The 27,168-nt window shown below is 41.0% G+C and overlaps 2 protein-coding genes across 2 annotated transcripts in view; one reads left to right on the top strand and one right to left on the bottom strand.

Moving 5' to 3' along the window:
• Nucleotides 1-18,467, top strand: part of LCT (lactase) — a 22,097-nt gene extending 3,630 nt beyond the window's left edge. The window contains exons 3-17 of the mRNA XM_026852518.1: nt 820-903; nt 1,870-1,972; nt 2,626-2,704; nt 3,506-4,193; nt 4,579-5,224; nt 6,509-8,068; nt 8,403-8,671; nt 9,119-9,409; nt 10,468-10,666; nt 11,163-11,365; nt 11,742-11,851; nt 13,711-13,845; nt 14,884-15,107; nt 16,014-16,250; nt 16,892-18,467. Of these exons, the coding sequence (XP_026708319.1) occupies nt 820-903; nt 1,870-1,972; nt 2,626-2,704; nt 3,506-4,193; nt 4,579-5,224; nt 6,509-8,068; nt 8,403-8,671; nt 9,119-9,409; nt 10,468-10,666; nt 11,163-11,365; nt 11,742-11,851; nt 13,711-13,845; nt 14,884-15,107; nt 16,014-16,250; nt 16,892-17,103 (5,040 nt within the window). The 3' untranslated portion in view covers nt 17,104-18,467. The remainder of the gene's footprint in view (nt 1-819; nt 904-1,869; nt 1,973-2,625; nt 2,705-3,505; nt 4,194-4,578; nt 5,225-6,508; nt 8,069-8,402; nt 8,672-9,118; nt 9,410-10,467; nt 10,667-11,162; nt 11,366-11,741; nt 11,852-13,710; nt 13,846-14,883; nt 15,108-16,013; nt 16,251-16,891) is intronic.
• On the bottom strand, nt 18,030-27,168 carry UBXN4 (UBX domain protein 4). The gene is made up of 12 exons (XM_026852556.1): nt 27,031-27,168; nt 26,155-26,183; nt 25,205-25,323; nt 24,451-24,613; nt 23,915-24,017; nt 22,337-22,391; nt 22,014-22,178; nt 21,107-21,234; nt 20,002-20,104; nt 19,528-19,659; nt 18,989-19,197; nt 18,030-18,649 (listed from the first exon to the last, which is right to left on the bottom strand). Exons 1-12 carry the CDS (start codon nt 27,108-27,110, stop codon nt 18,511-18,513), a joined length of 1,425 nt encoding a protein of 474 aa, XP_026708357.1. The 5' UTR covers nt 27,111-27,168; the 3' UTR covers nt 18,030-18,510.

Raw genomic sequence — 27,168 nt, 5'->3', positions numbered from 1 at the left:
TTGCACAGGGATGGCACAATATAAGGAGAACATAATCTCTGCAAAGACAATTATATTCTTTCTGTAAAGACCAAACTCTCTGTTAGTAGTTATCTTCACCTGGAGGATGTTGATGTAGGATAGAGTGAAGAAATGACAGTGCGGGTGTTTTGCTTGTATTCACAATCCTTCAGAATTTAGTGACAGGGTAAGCAATGCTGTAGGCATGACATTTCAAGGCTATAAGCAAGGTGTGGTTGTAGGGAGAAGAAAGATGTTGTATTAGGTGAGCTGACTAAACCAGAAGAAAACTTTGGACTGAAAAATAAACTGAAAGCTTATCAGTTTTTTTCCAACTTCATCAGCTGGTTTACTAAAAGAATACAATCTATTCCCTTGAACTTGATTACTTCTAGTGGGATAATGCTTGTAGTTTGGAATTATCAAAGATTTCTGAAGTGGACTTTCCCCAAAGGAATATTGATAAGGCCTACCTGAGCCACATAGTTGCAAAGGTTTCTCTGACAGATTAATCATAGACAGTCTTACTAATTAAAAAAATCAACTGTAAATCATTAATATTAAATTCATAAAATACTCCTAGAATTTCATTTAGCTGTTTAAATTTTACTTTGTTTAGAAGGAGAGATACAAAATGCATTTTCCCAAAGAGTACCCAGTTTGTACTCATATTGTCCAGGGGTCCCACGTAGCTCTATGACTTCTTACTCCAGCAATGCATCTTTATCAGATATTTCACAGTTTTATATATTTTTAATGTAATACCTGCAAAAAATACATTTTACTCCAGGATGATTATTTTCCTTTTCTTGTTTCCAGGATTCAGTGGACTTTCTGTCTCTCAGCCTTCAGTATTGCTGTGGAAATGAAACAGATTTCTACGAGAAATTGAGTGAATTCCAGGTAACATTATGCACAGTGTTAAAATTATAGCAGCAAACAACAGACCATAAATAGAAGGGGAATTTCAAGTTTCTTGATGCATGTCTAAACAGTTCTGATTTGCTGTGAGAGTTCAGACAACAGCTACAGTAGGAAACAGCTGCATAGTGCTTACTTACTACTCTGTTGTTACTATGACTTAAAAACAGGTGTTCGAAAGTGCTGGAAAGGATCATCTTGCTCAGTGCTCATCAGCTGGAATGGCCTAATTCTTCTGACCAGGACTGAAAACTTCTCTTTCACATCTTAAGTCTTTGACAAGCTTTTAGATTAATACATTTACACAAAACCACACTATTTTATTCTAGCATGGGTTCTGCAATGGTACTATCAAACTTTGCAACTCCTCATAAGTAGAGGCAGTGCTAGAAATGTTAATGAGGATGAGTTTGTGAAAGCATTAGATCACATGGCTACAACAATGTCAGTGATGCTATAGGCTAGTACCTGATATTAAACCTTTGGTAGTGAATTGCATTCTTAAAATATAAGGTGAGAATCATCCAGCAACTGAGTAGCAGAATAAGGAGCTACCCATGTGACTCATTCTTTTTAGGGTCCCAGCATGCTGCAGTTACCCTAAAAATCTGAAGTGAGTCAAACATTTATGGCAACAAATTCTTACCAAGTAAACTTTCAAAAAAGGACATAGTTCCTTGTGCCTTTTCAATAAGAGGTCGAACACTGAAAGTTTCTGGGGTTTATGCTTTGGTTTACATTGGGCTTTTTTTGGATCAGAGGAAAATAGTGGGTGGTATTTAATGCTTACTCTGTGGATTTATTAGTTTAACTTTGAAGAATTATCACTGATTCTCAGTCTTCTAGGTATTTCCTATTCTGTGTTAAAAGCAGTAAATGCCAAGAGCATGGTTTTAGTAGCTGGCTGATGCTTCTTTTCCTACAAATCTCTGACTTCTGATTTTGCAGAGTGTCTGGAAGGACACAGAGATCTTGATTTTTAGTCTAAAGTTCCTTGATTGTGGTTCTGTGGGAGAGAATCCTTTCATACCAGTAGCTGCCATTGTCACAGGTGAGTGACATAATGCAAGAAGGAGGAGAGTTTTTTAGCTAAGCTCTGCATGACAAATTATAGAGGAAATTCAAATTTGTCCAGTCTAAACCATTGCTATTAGATGAAACAACTTCATGGTTTCTTCCATAGCCTTCTTGGAAAATTAAGGGCAGATGGTGAGTGTTGAGGGAGGGCAAGCAGGAAATCTTCCCCAAAGTTTTTCCATCATTTTCATCAGCCTCAAGTTGTGCTGGGGAGCTTTAGATTGGATATTAAGAAAAATTTATTCACTGAAAGGATTGTCAAGCACTGGAACAGCCTGCCCAGGGAAGTGGTGGAGTCACCATCCCTGGAGATAATTAAAAAGATGTGTAGACATAGCACTTAGGACGTGGTTTAGTGGTGGACTTGGCAGTGCTGGGTTAATGGTTGGACTCAATGGTCTTAAAGGTCTTTTCCAACCTGTATGATTCTATGATTCTGTGATCATTTTTTAACATGAAATTGTAAATAAAAAAATAAAAACCCAACATACATGATCTGAGAAAAATAACTATTAGCTATAGAAAGCACCTAGTTTCTAAAGGTGTAATTTTATGTGTAACTAGTCATGCAGTCCATGGTATCTAAGTTGTGACTGAGTTCATCACTTACCATTTGTTCATTTTCAGCTATTAATAAAGAAGAGGCACGTACGATTGGGTATGATGTTAATGAATTCTTGGACTTCTCATCATCTCATGTTTTAAGGTACAGTTTTTGTCCCTTATATCAGATACTGTAATAAAATAGTGTCCTCTAGAAACCTGTGAGCAGGCAGACACAAGACAGTTTTAGTGGTAAAGTCTCTGTTAGTTGCTGAAAGGACTGGAAAGGAATGCCCTTCTGCCGAACCCAGTCTCTTGCTATTACAGGCAATCCTCTGTCCTACTATTACAGGCAACGTAATCCTCTTCCACTCTCTCATCCTTGGTTACCCAGGTTGCACTTTCAAGCCAATAGTAACAACTACGTTTTCCAAGGCTTCTGTTCTTTTCAAGAGCAAAACTGTTAAAAATAAATAAATAAAATAAAATTAAATTAAACTAAAATAAAATAAAGACTTTGCTAGGACAGAAGCCAATTGTGCCTACTGAAATGTAGATGTTGTTGTGCAGGGAGATGCTAAGGATTGCAGAAGCAGGATTGATTAATTATTAGCTTATCCCATAGAAACTCATGAGAGCAGTTGTAGCACATGAAAATGCTACATGCTGCAATGATTTTGTTTGCACCTTTGACCTAGCTGTAACAAATTATGAGAATCTACCTGCAAAAATTGCATTAGACATGTAACTCTTGAGCTGCTCTGCAGTTAGCTCACTGTACTCCACCTTCACCTGCTAGTTGTATTGCTGTGTGTTGGACTGATCAGATGATGAAGGAACTGTACCCTAAGGGGCTTAGTCAGCTGGAAGGGAAGCAAATGATTCTTCTGTCCTCTGTGTTCGCAAGTTCTGTGGCACTGGCATCCACCCTGGAGATTTTAACTTATTTTTGTTCTATTTCCAGCAAAACAAATACTCTACAGGAGAACCCAGATGCTGCTCTTGCCCCTCGCTCCTCCTATCAAAAAGTTTGGGAAATGTTTTCTAAACAGTCTGAATTGGAGAGAGATTCTTTTCTGCAGGATGTTTTCCCAAGTGGTTTCCTCTGGGGCACATCCACAGGTGCCTTTAACACTGAGGGAGCGTGGGCAGAGGATGGGAAAGGAGAGAGCATCTGGGATCAGTTTGGGCATGCAGGTCATGTCTACATGAACCAAACAGCAGACGTGGCATGTGACAGCTACTATAAAACCAGCTATGACATTTACCTACTTCGGGGTCTTCATCCCCAACTGTACAAATTTTCTGTATCCTGGCCTAGAATTTTCCCTGCTGGCACCAACAAGACCATCAACTCCAAGGGTGTTGAATATTACAACCAATTAATTAACCGGTTGATAGACTCTAACATTGAGCCCATGGTGACTCTGTTCCACTGGGACCTCCCACAAGCTCTTCAGGTTCTTGGTGGCTGGCAGAATGACAGTATCATAGATGCTTTTGTAAACTATGCAGACTTCTGCTTTGCCAATTTTGGGGATCGGGTCAAGATCTGGGTTACTTTCCATGAGCCTTGGGTTATCAGTTACGCGGGCTATGGCACTGGAGAGCATCCACCAGGAATCACTGACCCAGGAGTAGCATCTTTCAAGGTAGGGACACAGCAACAACTGAGATCCTGCACCTGCCATTGTTGTGTTGTTTTCCTCTGATGGTTCTGTACTTTAACGATGTTCAAGCCTAATCTGGCCTCTGAGGCAACTATTTTCTTGTTGGATTTTTGATACTTGCAAAAAAATGGGGTACCTAGTGGATGCTAGATGTCTTTATTTTATTTTTCTATTCTGAAAGCTGGTGTTGATGGATAGCCAGACTCTTCTGCTTAATCCAAAACCTGCTGCACTCTGGCTATGATTATTTGTTTTGTCAAGTTTTCTTCTTTTGGATGGAGTTGACATTCTCACATGTCAGTAATCTCAATGCTTAAGAGTTCTTTTGCAAAGCAGTGAGACACATTCCTTTGCTTTCTGCCCCCAGGTAGCTCACACAATTCTCAAGGCTCATGCCAAGGTCTGGCACCTGTACAATGACAAATACCGCTCTCAGCAACTGGGAAAGGTGGGGTTGGTGCTGAACTCGGATTGGGCTGAACCCAAGACTCCAACCAACTCTGAGGATGTGAGGGCATCTGAGAGGTACCTGCAGTTCATGCTTGGCTGGTTTGCTCACCCCATATTTGTTAATGGTGATTACCCAGAGCTCCTGAAGGCTCAGGTTCAGGAAGTAAACCAGCAGTGCTCCACAACAGTTGCACAGCTGCCTGTGTTTACAGAGGAGGAGAAGTCCTGGGTGAAAGGGACTGCAGATTTTTTTGGCCTTTCTCATTACACTTCCCGCCTGGTCAGTGCTGTGACTGATGGGACCTGCACACCAGGCTACGAGAGCATCGGGAACTTCTCCTCGCATGTAGATCCTTCTTGGCCACAGACTGCCTCTTCTTGGATCCGTGTGGTGCCTTGGGGGTTAAGAAGGCTGCTGAAGTTTGTGTCCCAGGAATATACGGGGACAAAGATCCCAATTTACATAGCGGGAAATGGTATGCCAACAGAAGACACAGGGGATCTTATCAATGACACTCTGCGAGTGGATTATTTCCGCCAGTACATCAATGAGGCTCTAAAAGGTATGGAGAATTTTTTTTTTTTTAATAATGACAACTAGTTATTCTATCACTTCCATGGTGAAAACGTCACCACTTGCATAGTGGTATGATGTCAGCTGCCTGTTGTGTATGTAGTGTGACCTCATATACTTCAGCCTATTTGGTGTCCAGATATGGAACTCTCCATTCTGTTTAGATATTGGAACAGGTTTTTCATATATAGGGATAAATGTAGCCTGAGCCCTAACGTCAGTCCCTCTGTGAGAACAGTGTTTATACACTTCAGCTCCCCTGAAGATGATTTGCCTGCAGGCAAGCTCTTGCCTAGAGAGAACTAGATCAGGACTGAACGATGTCTTTACTGATTAAGCAGATCTAACTGACAGCATCCTGTACCATTTCAGGCTAGAATTTTTAGAGAGATATTTATACCTCAATCATTTTGAGCAGTGTTCAAGGTATGCTTGTATCCTTGCAAACTATGTATCAAATGATGTAAAAATAATGTTAGTGACTGAAGTTCTGGACAGATACAGAGGCTTGAAATTTCAAACAGAGATTTAACTGATAATCTCTTGAGATACACAAATCAGTGTGGTCAGGAAAACTTTATTAAATATACTGTATTAAATAGGTTGGTGATCAGTGTGTACAGCATTTGCTCTTCTTGACAAGTTCTCAATATACGGATAGAAGTGTTAGAAGAGCTACCGAAAACACAATTTAGCATTGCTGTTATGCCTCAGCAGAAGTAAAGAAGATGGACTGCTTGTGGGAAATGAACTTTTCTGGAATGAGAGAGATTTAGTGCTTTTTTTGTAGGCAATGTGAGGAAGGATGCTGGACTTCCCTCTGCTGGTATTGGATACACTGTTCTGCTAAAGAAGCTCTTGTGCTCAGGGAAGATAGGCAAGCACTAAATACACGTAATGTTTCAGTTTAATTATAGTGTTAAAACTAAAAGTGCACCATATACCTAAATTGATGAATTGTGCTTGAACGCAGTAACACAGAGGAAGGGATGCCAGTGGCACAAGTATCCTGTACTCAAATATCTCTTGACTAATATTTCTTTTCTCCTAAATTTTTATCACCAAGCATTTGACTAGCTCCTGTTAACAATGCTGACTGCTTTTCTTGATGGATATTCTTGTTTTGTTGTTTTGTGGGGTTTTTTTTTTCCTAAAAGACCATTCATAGATGTTTGGTGTATCACACTGTTATCCTCAATGGTGGTGCTTACGTTGTGCTGTGTTCATAAAATGTTCTTATGAATAATAATGTCTTGTACTGTTTCTGTGACAGCGGTAAAACTAGATGCAGTTGATGTTCGGGCATATGTTGTTCGATCCCTGGTTGATGGCTTTGAAGGCCCAGTGGGTTACAGCCTAAAATTTGGGCTGCATCATGTGAGTTTTGAAGATAGCAACAGACCAAGAACTCCCAAGGCATCTGCTTATTTCTATTCCAGTGTTATTGAAAAAAATGGTTTCCCATCCAAAGTCCTGGATAGGTTTTCTACACCAGTGGTGTTTGACTTACCCGTGCCATCAAAGTTGCCAAATTTACCAGCATCAGAAGTTCCCTCCAAGTCAAAAGTTGTCTGGGAGAAGTTTTCATCTCAAACAAACTTTGAAAGGGACATGTACTTTTATGGAACATTCCCAGAGAACTTTACATGGGGTGTGTCATCTTCTGCCTACCAGATAGAGGGAGGTTGGGATGCTGATGGCAAAGGACCCAGCATTTGGGATAATTTCAGCCATGTCCCAGGGAATATAAAGAATGGTGATACTGGAGATATAGCTTGTGATAGCTACAACAAGGTGGAGGAAGATATTTACCTGCTGAGAGCCTTAGGAGTAAAGAACTATCGTTTCTCCCTGTCCTGGTCTCGAATTTTCCCCAGTGGAAGGAACAACTCAATAAACAGCCATGGAGTTGACTACTATAACCGTCTCATCAATGGATTGGTTGCAAACAACATCACTCCAATCGTCACTCTCTACCACTGGGACCTGCCACAGGCTCTCCAGGACATCGGTGGTTGGGAGAGCAGCACGCTGATTGACCTGTTTAATAGTTTTGCGGATTTCTGTTTCCAGACCTTTGGGGACAGGGTGAAGTTCTGGATTACATTCAATGAACCCCAAGTCATTGCCTGGGCTGGCTACGGTGCTGGGACACTTCCACCCAATGTCAATGACCCTGGCAGTGCTCCCTACAGGGTTGCCCACATCTTACTCAAAGCTCACGCTAGGGTCTACCACACCTACGATGACAAATACAGAGCAAGTCAGGGAGGGGTCATTGCTCTGTGTCCCAACATTGACTGGGTTGAGCCAAAGACACCAAGTGACCCCAGGGACATAGAGGCTGCAGACAGGTACCTGCAGTTTTTGGTGGGGTGGTTTACACACCCAATTTTCAAAAACGGGGACTACCCTGAGGTCATGAAGTGGAAAGTTGGGAACAGGAGTGAGCTCCAGAACCTGCCATCATCTCGCCTACCGGTTTTTACAGCAGAGGAGCGTGACTACATCAGGGGTACAGCAGATGTTTTCTGCTTCAACAGCTACACCTCCAAAATTGTAACCCATTCAACAACCCGGTTGAGGCCCATCTCGTATGAGTATGACCAGGAAGTTTTAACAAAGGTTGACAGCTCCTGGCCTTCCTCAGCTATTACTGGCCATCGGGCTGTGGCCTGGGGACTGAGGAGGCTACTGAACTGGATCAAAGAAGAATATGGAAACCCTCCAATATACATAATAGAGAATGGGGTGGGGATAAAGACCAAATCGGATGTTGATGACAATACCAGGATATTTTACTACAAAACATACATTGATGAAGCTTTAAAAGGTACCAACATTTGCTTTTGTTCTGTTGGTGGTTTGTGTCTTCTGTCTAGATTTCTGATTACTTTATTCCTCTGAAAAGTGGTTCTTAAAAGTGATCCATATCAGTCTTTAGATATTCTGAACCCAATATAAACATAAGTGTTTCTTTTTAAGATCTCCTTTGCGTGATCGTTTCTACATTGTATCCTCCAACTATGTAGAGTCTCTTAATGATCGTAGTTGACCAGTGGCAGCTGTATGAAGCCAGAAGCATGTGCGTGGTTGCATGTGAATTTATGTGTGATTAATGTGTGACTATACCACTGATGCTCTTCCACTTGTTTCTGGTCTTTCAGCTTACAAGTTGGATGGTGTTAATCTCAGAGGATACAACGCTTGGTCTTTTATGGATAGCTTTGAATGGTTGAATGGTTATGATCCCAGATTTGGATTGCACCAGGTTGATTTTGACAATCCCAACAGGCCAAGAACCCCAAAGCGCTCTGCTGTGTACTATGCAGAAATCATCCGCAATAATGGTATCCCATTGCCAAAAGAAGATGAATTTTTATATGGAGAGTTTCCAAAGAACTTTTGGTGGAGTGTAGCAACTGCAGCATATCAGGTTAGGAAACTGAGACAGACTCTTAAAGTATATGTGGACAGTTAATTCATTTTGGGTGAGACACCTATGGCTTTTGTAACATTAGGTTTTACCATAATTGAGGGTTAGTGTAACAACTGCTGTGAAAGGGAGAAACTTGGAGATGTTTAAGGGCATGGTTATACCACAAGAATTGAGGAAGCAGCATGGGCTTCACAAGAGTCAGCCAACATGGAGCCGTGGGTGAAACAATGCCTCTTCTGTGACATTGTTCTTTTCTAATCTGTCTTGCCTTGAGGCCCAAGAGGTCTTACTAGTTTGGTACAGCAGAAACATTGCTATTTCTAGACTTAAGTTGATAAATCAAAATATTGTGTGGTGCCACAAAGACTAACAGGCTAAATTCTTTGCTAGGCCAAGACCTAAATTTAGAGTTTACTAACAATTTTCCCCCATCTTCAAGTACAGATTGAGGGAGGATGGAGAGCAGATGGAAAAGGACTTAGCATTTGGGACCAGTTTTCTCACACTCCCTTGAAAATCAGCAATGATGACACTGGCGATGTAGCTTGTGACAGCTACCACAAGATTGAGGCAGATGTGGAAATGCTGAAAAGCCTCAAGGTGTCTCACTATCGCTTTTCAATCTCCTGGTCCCGCATTCTCCCAGATGGGACCACCAAATACATCAATGAGATGGGACTGAACTACTATGAACGGCTTATCGATGCTCTTCTGGCAGCTAATATTATGCCTCAGGTAACTAAAACCAGTGACTTTCAGGTAACTAAAAAATAGCAGAACCCAAGTCAAGTGGGCTCAGACCACATTTGTGTTTTTCCATCCATGCCCTCCTTCACAGAGAAATTGTTTTTCATTGTGTTCTGCAAGGAAACATGGTTTTTGCATAAGCAAATGAACTGGGAATATAGTGATATATTTGTTAGAAATTACTGCCCAAGGGAGATCACAGTAACCTTATTGTTGGCTGTTTCCAACTACATTCTTGTCACTCGTGCTCCAGAGACTGAGGTTGGACCAACCAACCTGTAGTTCCCAGGATCCTCCTTCTTGCCTTTCTTGGAGATGGGTATAACACTGTTCTTCTCCCAGGAGTCAGGGAGCTCCACAGATCAGCATGGTTTGTCACATATAACAGACAGTGACCTCACCACTGCATCAATCAGCTCCTTCAGCACTTTTGAGTGAATCTGACCTGTCTTCATAGACTTGGACACATGTAGCATTTTTGTGCTTCTACCAGTCACTTCCCTACTGCTGGCTGTCCCTGTCCTCCCCAAACCATGCTTGTACGTGAGTGCGCATGGCTGCACCAAACACTGCATGCCTGTGTATGAACACCATGCACGGGGCAAGCCAGCAACATCCACACAAGCATCACCTTGTGGCTCTATGGTGTTGCTCTAGACTGGTCCAACGGATGTGCCAGCCCAAGCAGGTGTTCTGTGGGACCGTATTTCACCTGAGAGTCAGTGTGGGCGCAGCAGTTCTTCACTGACAAGCTCTTGCTATCACAAAGTTCCGGTGTCTTTTGGCAAAAGCTTCATCTTCACCTTCAGGTAGTCCCTAGAGTTCGAGTCATTGCCCCATGTCCTAAAGAAACTGAAACACTGGCAAAAAGGTACCTCATTTGAGTGCACAAGTGATCGCTACAAACTCAAACATCATTAGGAACAGGTAGCTGCAGATCAAAGCATAGGGTTTTTTATGCTCATAAGTGAGGCTGGATTGCTGTGCTTACTTCTGAAAGTAAGAGTGACTGGTTGAGTCCTTTCTTTTGCTCTTTTTACCCACAGGTAACTCTTTATCACTGGGACCTCCCACTGGCGCTGCAGAACATTGGTGGGTGGGAGAATGATACTATAGTTCAGAGGTTTAAGGAATATGCTGAGCTCCTTTTCCAGAGACTGGGAGATAAAGTGAAATTTTGGATAACCTTCAATGAACCCTACAACACTGCATATTGTGGCTATGGCGTTGGCACAGCTGCTCCAGGTAAGGTGGCTGGGCAGAACCTCAGAGCCTTCACAGCACTGTGGGCACGACTGGTTTATGCTGCCACAGAGGAGATGCTAGAGGCTCGCAAAGGTAGCACAAGAAGATGGTGTGATGGGGATAAATGAGGTTTGGACTGCTGTGGTGTGATGGACAGGTCCTCCTTTCACTTTGCCTGTCCCCACCAAGAGCCATCTCCTTCTGCCACTCCTCCAATCCACCCCTCCTCCATGTTATTCTGGCTAAAGAGCTGAAGCAGCCCATGTCCCACTGCAGGGTAAGGAAGGGCAACGCGGGGCCCTGCACAGCCTGCTCACTGCAGCTGTGCCTCGTCTCTGCCCAAGCAGCAATTCCAGCCCAGGGCTGGTCCAGAGGGCACCAGGTGCTGCACATTTATTCATTTATTAGCAGGTGGTTCTGGGTGTTGTGTTTACCTGGGAAGCAGCCTCTGAGAAAGCTGGGAATTGCTGCTCCACTGCCTGTGCTGTCTCTGCAGGCATCTCCATTCGGCCAGGGCGAGCCCCCTATGTGGTGGGGCACAACATAATCAAGGCCCATGCGGAGGCCTGGCACCTCTACAATGAGACCTACCGGGCAAAACAAGGAGGATTAATCTCTATCACCATTAACTCTGACTGGGCAGAGCCAAGGAACCCATACAACCAGGAGGACATTGATGCTGCCAGACAGTATGTGCAGGTACAGAGACACGTGGTCACAGCTCTCCCTGTTGCTCCTGGGTTTGTTCATGGTGGCACCCTCTCTCTGGGTGCTGGAGATGCCTAGAACCCAGGTCAGCATCTCACTGAAAGAAAAGCATGAGCCAGAAGCATAACTGCGAGGAAATGTATCACCCTCTTCTGGTGACTGATCAAGTATACAGCAGAATTGAGACAAAATATGGTTGCAGTGAGAAAAGCTTATTAAATTTACTGCCATTATGTGGGCATCCCTGGGTATCTCCATGTGCCTAATGTAAATTGTAAATTAATTGTAAAGCAGCATATGGAGCAGAAATGGTTAAATCCTTTGTTTTGATACATAATTTATGCTTCTTCCTTATTTCCTGGCTTAGTTTCTTCTAGGTTGGTTTGCTCATCCCATTTACAAAAATGGTGATTATAACGAAGTGATGAAAACAAGGATTCGGGACCGCAGTCTGGCTCAGGGTCTGAGCCAGTCCCGGTAAGAGCCCAGGCACACACCTGCTTTTTGTTTTACTTGATGTGCTGAAACATGCTTTTCTGATAGAAGTGCTAAATTTCAAGGATTCTATTATAATGTTACTGTAAAGATCTTGCTGTATCCCTACAGAAAAATTCTAGTGTCCGTTTTGTCTATTCCATCTTTACCTCTCTTGCAAACTAAATGTACTAATATATCCTTGGGGTAGTAAGTTGGCAGCTCAGAGTGATAGAATAAATGTTCTGCATTAGACCCAGTGCTTTATCAGCTCGCCATGGTAAATGTGTTCTGACTTAAGACTACATACTGAACTCGAGCACTGAGAACATATTGGCCCCTTTGAATTATGTTTCTTATTTTCCATTCCCATTAATTAAGCTTAAGGTTGTTGTGGTAGCAGTGGTCCATCATGAATGTTTTTCCTTCTCTCTCCTTTTCTAGGCACATATAAGGAATACACTTTTTTCCCTTTAATAGCAATTTAATGGGGTGTATCAGATCTGGGGCTATTTCTGCTCGTTCCTCTCTGTAAATGTGAAAGACCACTTGTTTTGAAATGAGGGCAATGGTGGAAGAGTCAGTGTGTGCTCTGCAGCAAAAGCAGGCCTCTTCGAGATTCAAATCCTGCTTTTGTATGTGCCTAAAACATTTGCGTTCTTGGGTACTTTTTTTGACATGTTATTTCTTCTCTAGTGGTTGCTGCCATTAATAAGAGAGCAAAGTCACGTGTGTTGCTTCATGAGATAACATGCCCAAGCATCTCAATCTGGGGAAGAAGTCCTGTCCTCAATCTAAGACTGCAAACTCTCAAGCATCACTGAATTGCCAGGAGCACTGGCTGCATTTTCAGCGGGGGTTGCCTAGGGACCTAATTCCCAGGAGAATTTTCTCCCTCTTCTGGCTAAAAGAGAGTTGAAACCTCGCTCCTTGTTGCAGGGATGTCCCTAACTCAATTTTTTACTCTGTGGAGACTGTATAGGGCTGCATATCCCAAAGGGGGATGTTTTTCTCGAAGGCCGCCACCCTTTTGCGGGGAACCAAGTGCTTTGGGATTAAATAGCGGAGTCCACGAGAAGAGCCTAGTTCCTAGCTTCTCCAGGTTTTACTGTGTTCCTCTAGAAGGATCATGGTACCTCCCATCATGCTTGTGGTGCTGATACCAGCATTCCACATGGAGTGGGGATGTCGGGGAGAGTGCTCAGAAGTTTTTGTTGTTTCCCATGTAGAAACCAGTGAGACAATGCTGTATCAGCCTCTGCCATGACACATAGAAGAGCAGATGCCCATTTTTCTGCTGCTGTCATGAAGCACATCTGATGGCTGTGTGCACCTTCAGTGCATGCAAGCAGGTTTTGAGGGGGCTCATGACAGCTCTCCTACGCAGGGACAGGACCCCCTGGATGTCACTGGCTGCTGGCAGGCACCACTTCATGCTTCCCTCTCTCAGAGACAGTCATGCTCTTGCAGGATGGTGGGCTGAGGCAGGTCACTCACAAACACTGTGGCTCTGCGTCTCCGTAGGGCTGTGGTGAGCATATGACAACCAGAATGATCATCACCAGTTCCTCCCAATGCATTCCTGACTGGGCAAACACCATTTCTTGTCTAATAAATCAGGATGATGGTCAAACAGGAAGTTTGACTGTGAGCAGCACCTCTAGCCATCGGGTGTCTCTTTTCTGGTCAGTGAAAGGTCAGTTCCTCTCTTGGAGAAGGTTAGAGCAGCCAGCAGGAATGGCATATTCTAGCAAAAGCTTAGTTTACACAACATAACTGTGGAGGGGTAGAAGCAGAAGGGGAAATCCTGATAAGACTTAGATTTTGAGGGGTTTATGCTTTTTATCTGTTTTCTATTGCAGACTTCCAGAATTTACCGAAAGTGAAAAGCAAAGAATTAAAGGCACATATGACTACTTTGGTCTAAATCATTATACTACAGTTTTAACATACAAGATAAACTATCCTGCTGGTGTTATGTCATATGACTCTGATAGGTAAGAGGTGAAAGTAAATTATTGGTCAAGTAAAATATGCCCACGTGGAGCCTGGGCCAACTAAGCAATGTAAACTGATAGTGAATGAGGCCGTGAGACATGTATTTTAAGCTGTTATTGCCCATACCAGGGAAAATATCCCCAAACAATACCTGTGGTGCTGTTATTGTCGCAAAAGTCTAGCAACAGCCCTTTTTTTACAAACCCGCTGATAAACATGAATGTTTAAAACAGAACAAAGAAAATTAGAGGATCTACTAAAGGAAGGAATCTGCATTTGTGAGTCTCCCCATGGTTTGAGATCAACTGTAAACAGTATTTATCATATTTTCTGCCCCCAGCCTGCAGTTAAAATTGCTAGATTATCCTGGTTTAGGGATACTTCTCCATTTGCTGTTGAACAGTTGTTTGCTTCATCACCACACTGAATAAATATAAATTCAAAGTCTGAATAGCTAAATTACTTCACAGTTAAGTACACATGTAAAGTTTTTTTTTTAGATGGTAATTTGTTTCCCCAGCTTCAACAAGTAAACAGTAGGAGCTTACTAAGGTCAGAGGACCATGCACAGGGGTGAACATAGGTTGTTTTCAGAAATGTTTCCACAGAGAATATATGAAATTATTATAACTTCCCTTTGCTGCTGCATCCCAGCCCCTGGGGTCTAGCTCCGCAGAAGGACACTGGGCTCAGTCCTGTATTGCTGTACGTAGGTGCAAAAGGCAATTTTGTGTGCTCAAGCACTGCATCACATGTTGAACAGTAGAAATGTCAAAGTACGAAGATTTGAAGCTCACATCCCATCCTCAGCCATAGTTGATTTAAGCAGAGTATGATTGTAAAACAAAGTATGAGATGTGTTTTATGGGGGCTTGTGAAGCATCAGCACCAACTCAGCCCACTGTGCTTTCACTTGGCGTGTCACGCTATCACCTCTGGTTCAGTTTTCTGCAGAGCTCACCCCCTGTATTTCTCAGCAGCGAGGTGCCAGGCAGGTGCTGGGGATGGCTCCCTCATCAGTGTGTCCTCCCCCACAGGGGTGTAGCTTCAGTAACTGACCGCAGCTGGCTCAACTCTGGCTCCGTCTGGCTAAAGGTGACACCCTTTGGTTTCCGAAAGCTTCTGAGGTGGATAAAGGAGGAGTACAACAACCCTCCCATTTACGTGACTGAAAATGGGGTCTCAGAAAGGGGAGACTTGGACTTCGATGACACTTGGCGAATGCATTACTATCGGAGCTACATTAATGAGGCACTGAAAGGTAGGAATGATCCTTTACATCTGATCATCCAAATCTCTAGACTAGAGCAGCAGTGTCTGTTGCAAGACTGATAGTGTATAAATCAAGTTGTGAAGAGCTGAAAGACCACTGCCATCACACTTCCAATTTACACATTCACATGGGTTTCTGTTTCTGAGAGCCTTTGGGTTTAGCAGAAACTGGCTATGGCAAGCCATGACGTTGCAGGGAAAGATGATCTAAAGGAAGAACAAACCCTGGGGGTTAACTGGTAACTGCAGCTTCCTTGTAGCTGCATCTGGCAAGGGAAGGTACTACTACTTGATGAATACCTATTTTGACTTCTAGTTTGACTACCGCTGTGTCTAAAAACAGCATCTTTTCAAAAATCAGAAAGCAAACCATGCTCCCAAACTGGTTTCAATTACAGCAGTGGTCAAGCAATGTGGTGGGGAAGGGCTTTTTCAGTTTGTTTCTGATGTACTCAGAGCTGCCAGGCAGAACTTCAGGGAGTGTTTGTCTTTTCACAGCAAGCAAGGCCCCACAAGCACTTGTTTATGCAACAGTTGCATGATGGTGGCTTTTCTTCTGTTCCTGAACCTTTGCTTCTGGAACAAAACTTCAGAGTTTTTGGAGCAGAGGAAAGCAGTCTCCAGTACCAGCAGGCTGACTGAGCAACTCTGGTTGCTCCTTAGGTATAACTTGGCAGCCGAAGTACCTCAAAGCAACTGAACTAAGGCAAGACATGAGAGGCAGGAATGCAGCGACAGTGTGACCAAGGCTGATGTGGCAATAACCTCCCTGCCCTGGGCACCCTGCTGCTGCTGGGCAGCATCCTGGAGCATCTTTGTGCCACTGCAGGCCTGGTGGTGACACATCCTGTCACCTGGCTGCACAGCTAACTGCTCTCTCTGGTCTGGCTCACAGCTGTTGTGCTTGATGGCGTCGACTTACGAGGCTACACTGCATGGACGCTGATGGACAACTTTGAGTGGGCAGTGGGCTTTGATGAAAAGTTTGGGTTCTACCATGTGAATTTCACAGACCCCGAGCTGCAGCGGCACCCCAAGGCCTCTGCCAGGTATTACGCACAGATCATAAACTGCAATGGGTTTCCGGACCCAGCGACAGGCCCACACCCCTGTCTGGAACTGGAGCCTGAAGGTAAGCCAGGCAGCAGCAATCCTGCTTGTCTGTGTCTGACTCTAGATTATGGAAATCTTTGGGGATTATAGTTTTTAAAGACACCACCACTTTCTGCAATATTATTAAGGGCTCTAGTACTGCACTAATTGTCTTTGTTAAGGCTGAAGAATGTAGAATGATGTTGCTTCTATATGCAAAACCAGAACAACTAAATTTAGTGCAATAGCAGCTTGATACATACCTGTTCTCAAATGCAGCAAAACCATTATTTCTTTTTACTTTTCTCCAATTAACAGATGCTTTCTAAACCATACATATTCATTCAATATTCCTGTAACATTTTTTCTAAACAATTTTGAATCCTTTATATGAATCAGTGTTTTGGGTAAACCAAATATTCTAAACATTTACATTTTCTGAACAACAGTACACCAAACAGCAGCCAGTTAGTGTGGGGTTTGGGGATGAGCACGCTGCCAGAGAATACTCACCTTTCCTCAAGTCTCAGGAATTGCAGTACCAGTCTCAGTTGTGCCTTTACTCAGAAATAGAACTGTGTCAATCCCTGCTCCCACAGAATTATGACGCTACACACACATGCAGAGAAGAGTTCACCCAGGCTGTGTACTAATACTTTCTTATTGTTTTCCCCTGGACAGTGACACCAACAGACATCACACCAGGAGGACTGGCCGACAGCGTGCGCTTTTTGGGATTGGATTTAACATCACAAAGTGCAGAAACAGCATTGTATGTGCTTTTTGCTCTTTCTGCAGTTGGCGCACTGGCCTTGGCTCTTTTTGCTTTTCGGTATGGAAGATTATCCAAAAGATCCCATAAACAATCAGACATGAAACTTAGTAAACTGTAAAGTTTCCACTTGCTAAAGTATTTTTGTTTTTTTATTGAAGTCTACAGTACCAGGAAAAGAAACCTAGTGCTTGTATGACTGCAGTTCTGTCTCCTGTCTTAGAGATGGCTCCACCTTTTTGCTGTTTGCTTACCAACTTCAAAAGGCAAAGGAAAAATTGATTTCGATCTTAACTGTCTCTCTTCTCCCCAGGCATTACTGTTTTGCTTTCTCAAATATAAAATTGCTTGTTCCCATCTGCAGAAGAATTCTGAACTTGCATCTGTCCCTGCTTCCTTACCTCCCTCAGGCTGATGCAGGTCTCTTCATGGGATCTGAGAGCAGCCCTGAGCTGCTCTACTGCTTCTTACCAGTTTTAAGACAAGTCAGTGTCTAGACAGGTGAAAAACAATTTATGAGCATGTACTGTTCTAGTGCAGCTACTGTACAGATTGTTTTCCCCCCCTTCCTTTATTTCATATACTTTTTAAATTATCTATCAAATTATTAATAAAATGGAAGTGGCCCTGTACTATGCATTCAGATTTTAACAAACCAAGTGCAATACTTTATTAAAATTTCTTTAAGCAGGAATCTGAAGCAGCACAGAACACCCCTGAGATTTAGGTCTCTAACAATGAGGCACCCAGGACTTGGGGAAGGAGGGGAAGGCTGATACCCTTCCTCCAAAATAAAAGCTTCCATGCTCTTGTACTGCAGCCCCCTGCTAGTAACATCTCCATTTTCTGTGATAAAGACCCACCTTTTTCCTTCCTGTACCATAGTCTGGACCCAAAATACATTCAGATGTGTTTTACCAGATTTTAATATAAACAGTCATTAAAACTAGAACAAAAATTTTGTCTGCTGTATTTTAAATTTGTGTATGATCCTAACTGCTTTGTTCCTTGTGACACAAGTGCTTCAGAAAAACTGAAGACAGTTACATTTTCTGGAAAATAGTTTATTGAGTGCTTGGGGAATTAAAAACTACAAGGTTGTGCTTGCAGTTGCAAAAGCAAGAAAAAAGTTAAACATAAATTAGTTACCTGATTTGCTACTTATAGTGCTTCTGAAACCCTCATTTTAATCATTGCCTACCATGACCTTTATATTAATATCTGGCCCTTAAATTTATGTAGCAGAGTATTTATAGATTAAAAAGTGCCTTTCTATGGCAGTAGGGTAATGATTATGAAAGCTGATGGAGATTTTCAGTTGTCTTAACTCTTTGCTTCTAGGCCTCAGCTATACCCACTCGATTTTCCTGAGTTAGCTGATTTTATTCCATACTCCACTGCAGGAATAAGAATTAAGTAATTCAGTCAATGTAAGATAAGCCCCACTTGTCCAGAAGCTTTAGGTGACTTAGATCAAATAAGAGGGGGGGAAAAAAAAAGCGCCAATGATTACTGCAGTTACTCAAAACTACATTTGTTGTGTAGAATTTCCATTCCAAGTATTGTTTTCATCTTCTCCATCGTCTTGCGTCCTCAGTCTATAGATTTTGCCTTCTTTTTTGAAGTCTTCCCCCCGCTTTTCCACTACTCGTTTCCTGACTGCTTGCCTAGGGTACAAATGACAGTGAGGTTTGACAGTTTCCCTGGTAATAATTATCAGCTAAGTCCCTGCTCATAAATGACTGCAAGACAGTGCTTTTTGTACTCTGGAAACTGAAGCAAACAATAAGGAGCTTGCTTAAGTATTCGTGTAAAAACCAAGAAATCACAGTCAGAGTTGCCATGCAGTTTACCAGCCAGGTTAACCCTTTTAACCAGGTGGAAGGGTGGTGGCCAGAAACTCTGAGGGCAGCAGTTAAAGAGACACAGTTCAGTCCCCCACTATGAGATGACAAGAATTCCAACAAGCAGTTTGATAAACAGATGTCTTAAATGGTTTTCTTTACCTGCTTTGCTCAACGTTGCTGGATGCTGAAGGGTTTGAATGGTCTTGCTGATGAGCTGATCTCACAGCAGACTGTGAGGGGGGTGGACTCGTAAACAAGAAGTTGCTAATAAATCTCCAGACCGCTAAGAGGGGGTAAAGTATTGTGCCCAAGAACTTCCACAGATCACTGCCTGAAGCCTGAACCACAGATGTAGCAGGTCTTCCCGCCTGGTCATGAACACATAAAGCAACTTGTCAGATATTCAAGTTGTGCACTTGTAGATAGAGTATTTCATCCATAATATAGAAGCAGCTCTGCAGACACAAGACAACTTCTTCGGTTACACATTAAACAAATATCTGTGCCACCACTTATCTGCTTCAGAAAAAGTCCTCCTTCGAACCAATCCTAACAACAATTTTGCAATCTGTCTTAGACACAGGAAAGACCAAAATTCAGGCCAAATATTATCACAGCTGACTAACAGCAAATACACATCTACAGTACTGCTCTTTGCAAGAAACTTAAAAGCAAACAAACCAAAAGCCAACACCTACCGGCAGCAACACTACTGAAGCACTGGGTGCTAACTCTAGTTCCAGTAACTTCTTTCCATAATCTTCTTTGGTAAATTCCCTTCTGGGGAACATTGTTGCCAGTGAAAAATTGCCATAAGCATTACCAACCATCTGTGAAAATGTAAAGAAAACATTTTATAACTGTTCACTTCCAAACAATGCAAATTTGCCAGTTGAGTATGCCTTGCCATACCAACCCAAGAGCTTCATATCTAACTATCAATCATCTTCATATAGATAAATGAAGGATTTTTCATATCCTCCTATCTCTTAAATGATATGCTGCAGTAAAATAAAGGCAGTTGGTGGCACTGGAAAAGGCTGCAAGCATAAACCCCTTTAAGTAAACAAAAAGAAAAGCAGTTGATGACAATTCCACCACAATCAACAACTAGCTGATGCTACACTGAGCTGTAATCAGCACATAACTGAGAAGACAAAACACCAATTTACCTGTGCAGCAAACTGCCTTGCTTCCTCCAGGCGTGCTTCAGATGGGAACTGGTTAGTAAAGGAAGATCCATCTGGGAGGCGGAACTGAATCCTGGCTATTGCACTGCAGGACACGTATCGGGTCAGTCAGCACATGAACACTTACAGACAAATGCTCCCAGGCTTTAGCTTGGTAGTACTGACATGCGGAAGAGAGGGACAGGCATCCTACTTATGGCAGTGCATATGGGTGATACATTTGGATCCACAGTTGATAACCACCTGCTTCTATCTCACAATGCATCTCCTCTGGTTTTTATCAGAGTCCAAGACCCATCAACATTCAAACAAGATATTTGCCTAATATGCAAAAAATGAGTAAGTGAACTAAATATAAACCATATTCCTTTTGTGTAGCCTGTATTAGTTTTGTTCAATTTTTCTAAGAAGTTGTACTACAGGGACACAGACACTTAAGCTGGCTTGGCAAGCTATACTCAACTAGCTATGGCCCAGCATTACTGTTTGAGTTTCAACACTACACAGGCTGTTACTCCTGTGCTTGCCCACTGTTCAGAGGCAGTACTAGATGCACAGGGGCTCCATAATGCCATGTAAAGTCTCTACAGGTTAAAATATTTCCTAAAACAGCAGCACTGGGCAAAAGCAGGAGACAGCTCTGACACGGACAGCTGAAGATCCCAGTAAAGCCTGAGCCCAAGTCAACAGCTGGGCCAGCACCAGGCTGCCCAGTGTAGTTCTGATGTTGTCTAGTCGTTATCTACCACATTCTCACCTTACCTAGTCCCCCACCTAGCCCCATTATACATGGTATTTAAATCAAAGATCAGACAGAAGAAACCTCTTATCTAACTAAACAACACACAGAAAGGTGGTTAGTGTTTCATAATCAGGAATGTCAAAAGGAGGAAAGTGATCAGATAACATAATATCCATGTAAATAGCTACAAATAAATATTATAAAAGAGCGCCAGCTTTTTATGTCACTATTTAAATAGTTCAACATGGCATCAATTAATAGATTAGGGTATATATTAAATCTCTTCAATGTTTTTCTTTACCCCTCTCCCCAAAAATATACACTGCTTCCTCTACAGCAACTCACCTTCGCTCCTTTTGAGATGCTTCTTTTCTGGCCTCTATTTCAGCCTGTTTAGCCTGAAGAGCTGCAGCTTTTGCAGCTTCTGCTTCTTCCTTTGATTTTGCAAAGCGAGCTGCTCTCTCAGCACGATCCTGTGAAAAGAAAAAACAGAAATCTCAATTTTTACCATAAATTGGAGTTTAATATTCATTAAAACAGAGCTACGATCTGTACTTGGCACTCAACTACACAGATATAAGCAGGCCATATGGAATAAAAGCAGTACTGCTGCAAAGAATTATTCACTGCCAAACTTCACAGGCTCATGTCATTAGCCAAGATAACACACTCTTCAAAGCAAACAGTTGTGAAAAGAAGATCTTCCCAGGCAAGCTTAACACTCCAGCAAAGATAAAGGGAAAAATCTTATGACAAGTTACATGATTACAGTTCTAAGTGTTCTAGGCCAAAAGCTAATAATGAGGAGGGATTTCAATTCTTACAAACTGTTTATATCCATATATACAGACTTAGAAAATAATCCTCACCACCATTTTGAGATTAATGTTCTTCTGGATGTTCCACATTTAAATATTCTCTATGCTTCTGTCCCAGAACTATGCTTAAATTGCAATTATTTTTATGTTTAAATAATAATTCTCCACTGGGGTCAAGCAACATGACAGAAAAGTTGATATGTTCATCCAGATAGGAAATATCATGAATATGAAAACAGAAGCTTCATATTACACACAGGAAATGCTACATAAACCCCAAACACAAATAATTACACTACAAGGACACAGGATTCCAAAGAGACCTGGACAATCTTTTGAAGTTTCACTGAATGAGAAAATACGTCATTTCAGTACACGGGTAGCTCTTGTGAGAGAGAGAAGCAGCAAGCTACCCTCCACGATGAAAAATTTACCATTGCAATCTGTTGTCTTATACGCTCTCTAGCAGCCTTCTCTTCTGCCTTTTCTCTGTTCCTTTCCTCTAACATACGTTTTGTCAACTCTTCTTCCTGTCGTCTTTTGTACTCCAACATTTCTTTACCAGTTTTTCTCCGTTCAATTTCTTTCTTAATTTCTTTCTGAATAAACAACAGACACAAAAATTAGACCATGAAATTGCCTTGGACAAGAATAAGACAAAGATTGAAGTATACATTTGTTTAGAAAGGAATTAAGCATTTATTCAACTAAGGGTATAAAAAAAAAAATCACAAGTGGTTTTACATTTCTGTGTTACCTGTTCTTCTTCTTTCCTTTTTTCTTCTCGTCTTTCTTCAAGCTTTTTTGTTATTCTGAATTCAAGAGTAAAGTGAAAAGTCTTAACATTGAAGTATCTGTGAGTAACTTTTTTAAATTTTAATGAAGCATTTGCAAACACTTGCAGAAGAACGGAACACATGAAAATGAACACGAACTGGAACACAGCACTGATAACCTAGTGTAACAGCAATGACTCATTTACATGCGGGTGTACCACCCATAAAAGCTGGTGATTCACCACCAAGTTCCCAACTTTATTATTAATAGAGTTCTAACATATTCCTTCTGTCCTTTTCTGCTCAGTAAATGAAGAATCTTTCATCTTACTGTTGAACCAACTTGTAAGACATAAAATAAGCAAATACTATTTATGATCTGTGGTAACAGAAACACTAAATCTCAATCTCTATCTCTTCTTAGCTATTTAAGCCATCTGGTTTCTCCTGCACATCACTTCCTAAGATGGAAAGCAAATAATATATAGCACTGACACAGATGCACATGCATCTGTCTCATCTATCCAGAAAGGTACCATAGAATAAGAATTGACTTTACCACATATTTTAAGTTTGGGGAAAGGGCAGGCAAGACTAAACAACTTGAGAAGTCAGATAATCAAAAAAATGTTGTTTGTGTGGTAGCTGTTTTGCTTTTTAAAGAAGAAAATGGTAATTACCAGAGATCTGCCTTGGTTTTTCACTGAAAGAAATGCTGTAGATATATGCAATTATGGTATAATTTAAGATTAATGCATATTTTAAAAAACAACTTTGGTACTTATAGTAAAATACTGCCTGCATTTCTTATCAGTAGTAAGTAAAAACTACACTTACTGTCCAACATTTCAAACAAAGGTGAAAAAGTTAAAAACTCATTTTAGCAGAATAAATAATCCTATTTACTAAGTATGTGTCGCTGGTTTTAGATAGGGTATTACAAATAGCATCAGTCTTACACATGCTAAAGAACAATTTTATACACCAATCTTGTACTTAAAACAATCAATTTAATGAATGAACCATGTGCTGAATCAGATGCTGTGGTCACTGTACTTTAAAATACTAGAACTAGCATTGCTCCTCAGACCTCATTACTGTCCACTGATCAAAACAAGAGTCTCAGAACAGGATTCCTCTGGCTTTTTCAATATGCCTAGACTACAAACAGTCATCAAATAGACAAGAAAAATGAAATAGGTTTTGTACAGAGCTTTTTAAGTACTTTCAGGTCAATGTTTTAACTCATTCAAAAATTTGCAGCTAACAGATTGTCTGTATTTAGGTTATATCAGAGGTGAACATTTATAGTTTTCAAAATTACCCTTTCTTTCAGAGTATGTAAAAATGAAAATTAAAAGCTGTTTTTGTATCAACCCTAGTGTTGTCAGACATCTAAGCAAAAACAAGACGACATAAATGCTTGCCAGATAACAATGAGCACCGAAATCCTGTAATTAAGACTGTACAAAAAAAACCCACCCCCAACCACACACAACAAAACTGCCTCCTGAGAAAAAAAAAACCATACATTAGAAAGTCTGCAAAAGATGACTTACCTTTCTACTTTGAGTGTAAGATCATTCGTAGGCTGAGCATCAGTCACTTGTTCTCCTAAAGAATTAGTTGCTTCCTGGCTTACTTGACCTGAATTTGCTCCGTCTTTAAGTGATTTACAAGAAAGTAATGCATAAGACAAAAATAAGAGGTGTATTTATCATTAAAAAATATGCTGATTGTTAGTCATAATTGAAAGTAACTAGCATATCTTAAGGACATACAAGATTTTACTGTTTAGACTTCCCCCGCACCACCACCAATTTGGTTTCAGGTTTCTAACCTGGATAAACTTTTTTTAATTGAATCCTACTTTAAAAAAACTTTTGTTGTGTTATACAACCACAGATTTCTCACTCATTAAAACTGAGCACAATGAGAAGTTCTTCTTCCTTCTAGACCTGCAAGAAGCATTCTGGGATAGCCAGTTTTCCCTCAAGTGTACTCAATATATTGCCTTTTAGGTACCATCATATAACAACTTAAGGAAAACTATTTCAAAAGTAAATTAGCTAGCATTTGCATAAAAATACATTACCAGCAGAAGCTCTTAGTGTCTCGGGTGTAACAGACTCAGGAGAGTCACAAAACTCTGCTGCTCTGGATTGTGTATTTTCTGAAGCACCATCAGATCGAGAGGAGGGACAGGGAGCAGATGGCTGACTTCCATTTTCCAAAGGCTGCCCTTTTACTGTGTGCATCTAAGAAATTGGGGGAAAAAACCCCGAGACTATGAAACCTTCTGAATGTTTTCCACAGGTTCACAGGTTAAGACTAAACTATTTTTGAAGAATCTGTCCTATTTAAAATATAAAACTAGAATTACCACATACTGTTGAGTACGATGCAATCGTACATTTCATAGTTTGTCTAATTTCAGTCCTACACTTAAAGTGATAAAACATTCTACGTTTATATTATGTTCCACAGCATAATTTTATAAATCCACATTACAAAACAGTATTACAAAACCATGTATGAACTGGAAGAGTAATCAGTATGTCATTCCAGTTTGGAGTTCTTAGCATACTTCTTCAATACTGTAGGTGTTACACAGATGATCTATAACAATCTGTGAAACAAAAAAACCCAACATAGCACTTCTGTGCAGTGCTTTCAAACCCGTTCAATTTGTGTACTGAATGTAAGTTTGCAGATGTTGATGTTGGAAGGATATAGAACCGATAATTCGTAACTCCCTGAGGCACATATGAAGGGCCAGGGACATCTGTCTTGAGCACGTGAGCATACCCAACTCACTTTGAAAGATCCCGTCTGTTTGCAAGCGTTACCTGTTTAACTTTATGGATTCTGCTAACGAGTTCTTCAACTGAAACGCTGCCAGCGATTACTTCCAAAGGGATTCCATTGTCTCCTATAAAAAAACTGGATGGAACGCACACTACAGGATCTGTACAGCAACAGTTAAGGGCAAACAACACAGGTTTATAAAGTAACTTGAAAAGTAAATGCCAAAGCCCTTTCTACAGAAGCTTCTAGCCCAGTATCTCCCCCTGGTCACCAGTAGTCAGGGCCAAGGGAGGAAGAAAAAAAAAGAAGGCACTAACAAAAGTGCTGAAAATCATTACATACAACTGATTAATATTTCTTCTTTTCTTTGAAATGGTTTAAACCAAAATATTTTTCTCCAACACACACATATCCGACAACCAATTATGCTTTGCCTTGAAAGATTGTGTTTTAGTGTGAGACAACATCTTACAGAGACAATAATGAATTCTTCACAGCATTAAGAAAATCCAAGTTAAGGTACCGAACTCCCTTTCAGAATTCCTGAGCTATATGCAGCAACCTACTGAAGGTAGGCAGATGTTGACCTAACTTCACACCTATGTGATAGAATCCAGTTCACTACTACTTCCTCCTCCTCTAACTCTGAACTCCAGTTAATCATTTAAAGCATTGCTTGTTTGTTTTCTAATGCTGATTAGTAATACCAATGGGTTATTTTGTTTACATAAAGCTTTGGATAATTCTCTATTTGGAGAATTACATAGGATTAACCTTAAAAAACCCAGCTTGTTCACTTTCTCCAAGAACTGACAGTAAGTTGAATATATAGATGGTGCCTTTTAACTACAGTTTATTGCATATTTTTGTGCCATAAGAAGTATTTTTAATAATGTTGCTTGTAAATATGTGTCCTAAGAACAGCATTCAGTTTGTAAAGAACAATTATCTGTAATCATAATGTAGCATCTAAACTGATCTCAAAGGATACAAATTTGAGAAAACTGCAGGCATGCTTCACTGTTTGAAAGAAAAGATTCATTTAGGAGGAGCAGTCACTTCGCAACAACTTCAGATTCAGTCTTTCATCATAAAAATAACTGTCCTACTACCACACACAAAACTATTTAAATACTTGAGAGAACACTGAAAGAAAATTTGCATTGCATCTTCTCATTAACATTTTGCATAAGTGTTGACATGGTGACAATCCCTGATTATCACAGTTAACTATATAAGACTTAGGAAAACAGTGCTAAGAAGCAATTCAGGAAAACGACATCTAGTCTACCGAGTGCATATAATATAGTAGGTCTAATAAAATGTCTATAGAGCATTTCAAAATAATACCACTTGGGAAATGTCACTGCACTTTCTACACATGGACTGGAACACTTAAACATAACAAAAATAGCGAAGTAATTTACCCAGGAACTTCAATGCTTCTCTATGTGTTACAACAGAGACAAAACCGTTTTCTCTGGGGCTTTACAGATCTTTATCTTTGTGTATTCATTAAAGTTTCTGAATTATTATGTAACTTGGCAAATCAAGAAATGCCTCAAGAGTATTTGCATTCTAACTCCAGCTTTTTTACATAACTTTTGTGCCTCTTCCTGTTGAAAAAGGACAACCTCAATCATTCTTTCACTAGTACTGAAATACAATATTCTGCAGAATGCAACAGTAAATTTTGAAATTTGGAATTTTCTCAGATCTAGTGACTTCAGGAGTACTGAATTCATTTATGCTCTGGAATCTTGTATTTAGACTACCTCCAAATCAGGGTGAGGACTTCAAAAACCTCTTACTCTCATCATCATCAATGTAAGATTATACAAGAGACAGAATTAGAATAGGACCAAACCTTTTGGTGTCGATTTTAATAGCAACAAAACCATCTGAGGCAGCTTCTGTCACCTTCTCATCTTCCCACCTTGCAGCCATCTCAGTAGATTGTTCATCCTCACCTGCAAGATACAGCACACATATGAAGCTAAACCCA

This window comes from Athene cunicularia, assembly GCF_003259725.1.
Source record: "Athene cunicularia isolate RWA chromosome 7 unlocalized genomic scaffold, athCun1 chr7_part1, whole genome shotgun sequence".
NCBI lineage: Eukaryota > Metazoa > Chordata > Aves > Strigiformes > Strigidae > Athene > Athene cunicularia.
Note: the sequence above shows the minus strand (reverse complement) of the source record. Positions and strands in the feature narration are given on the sequence as shown.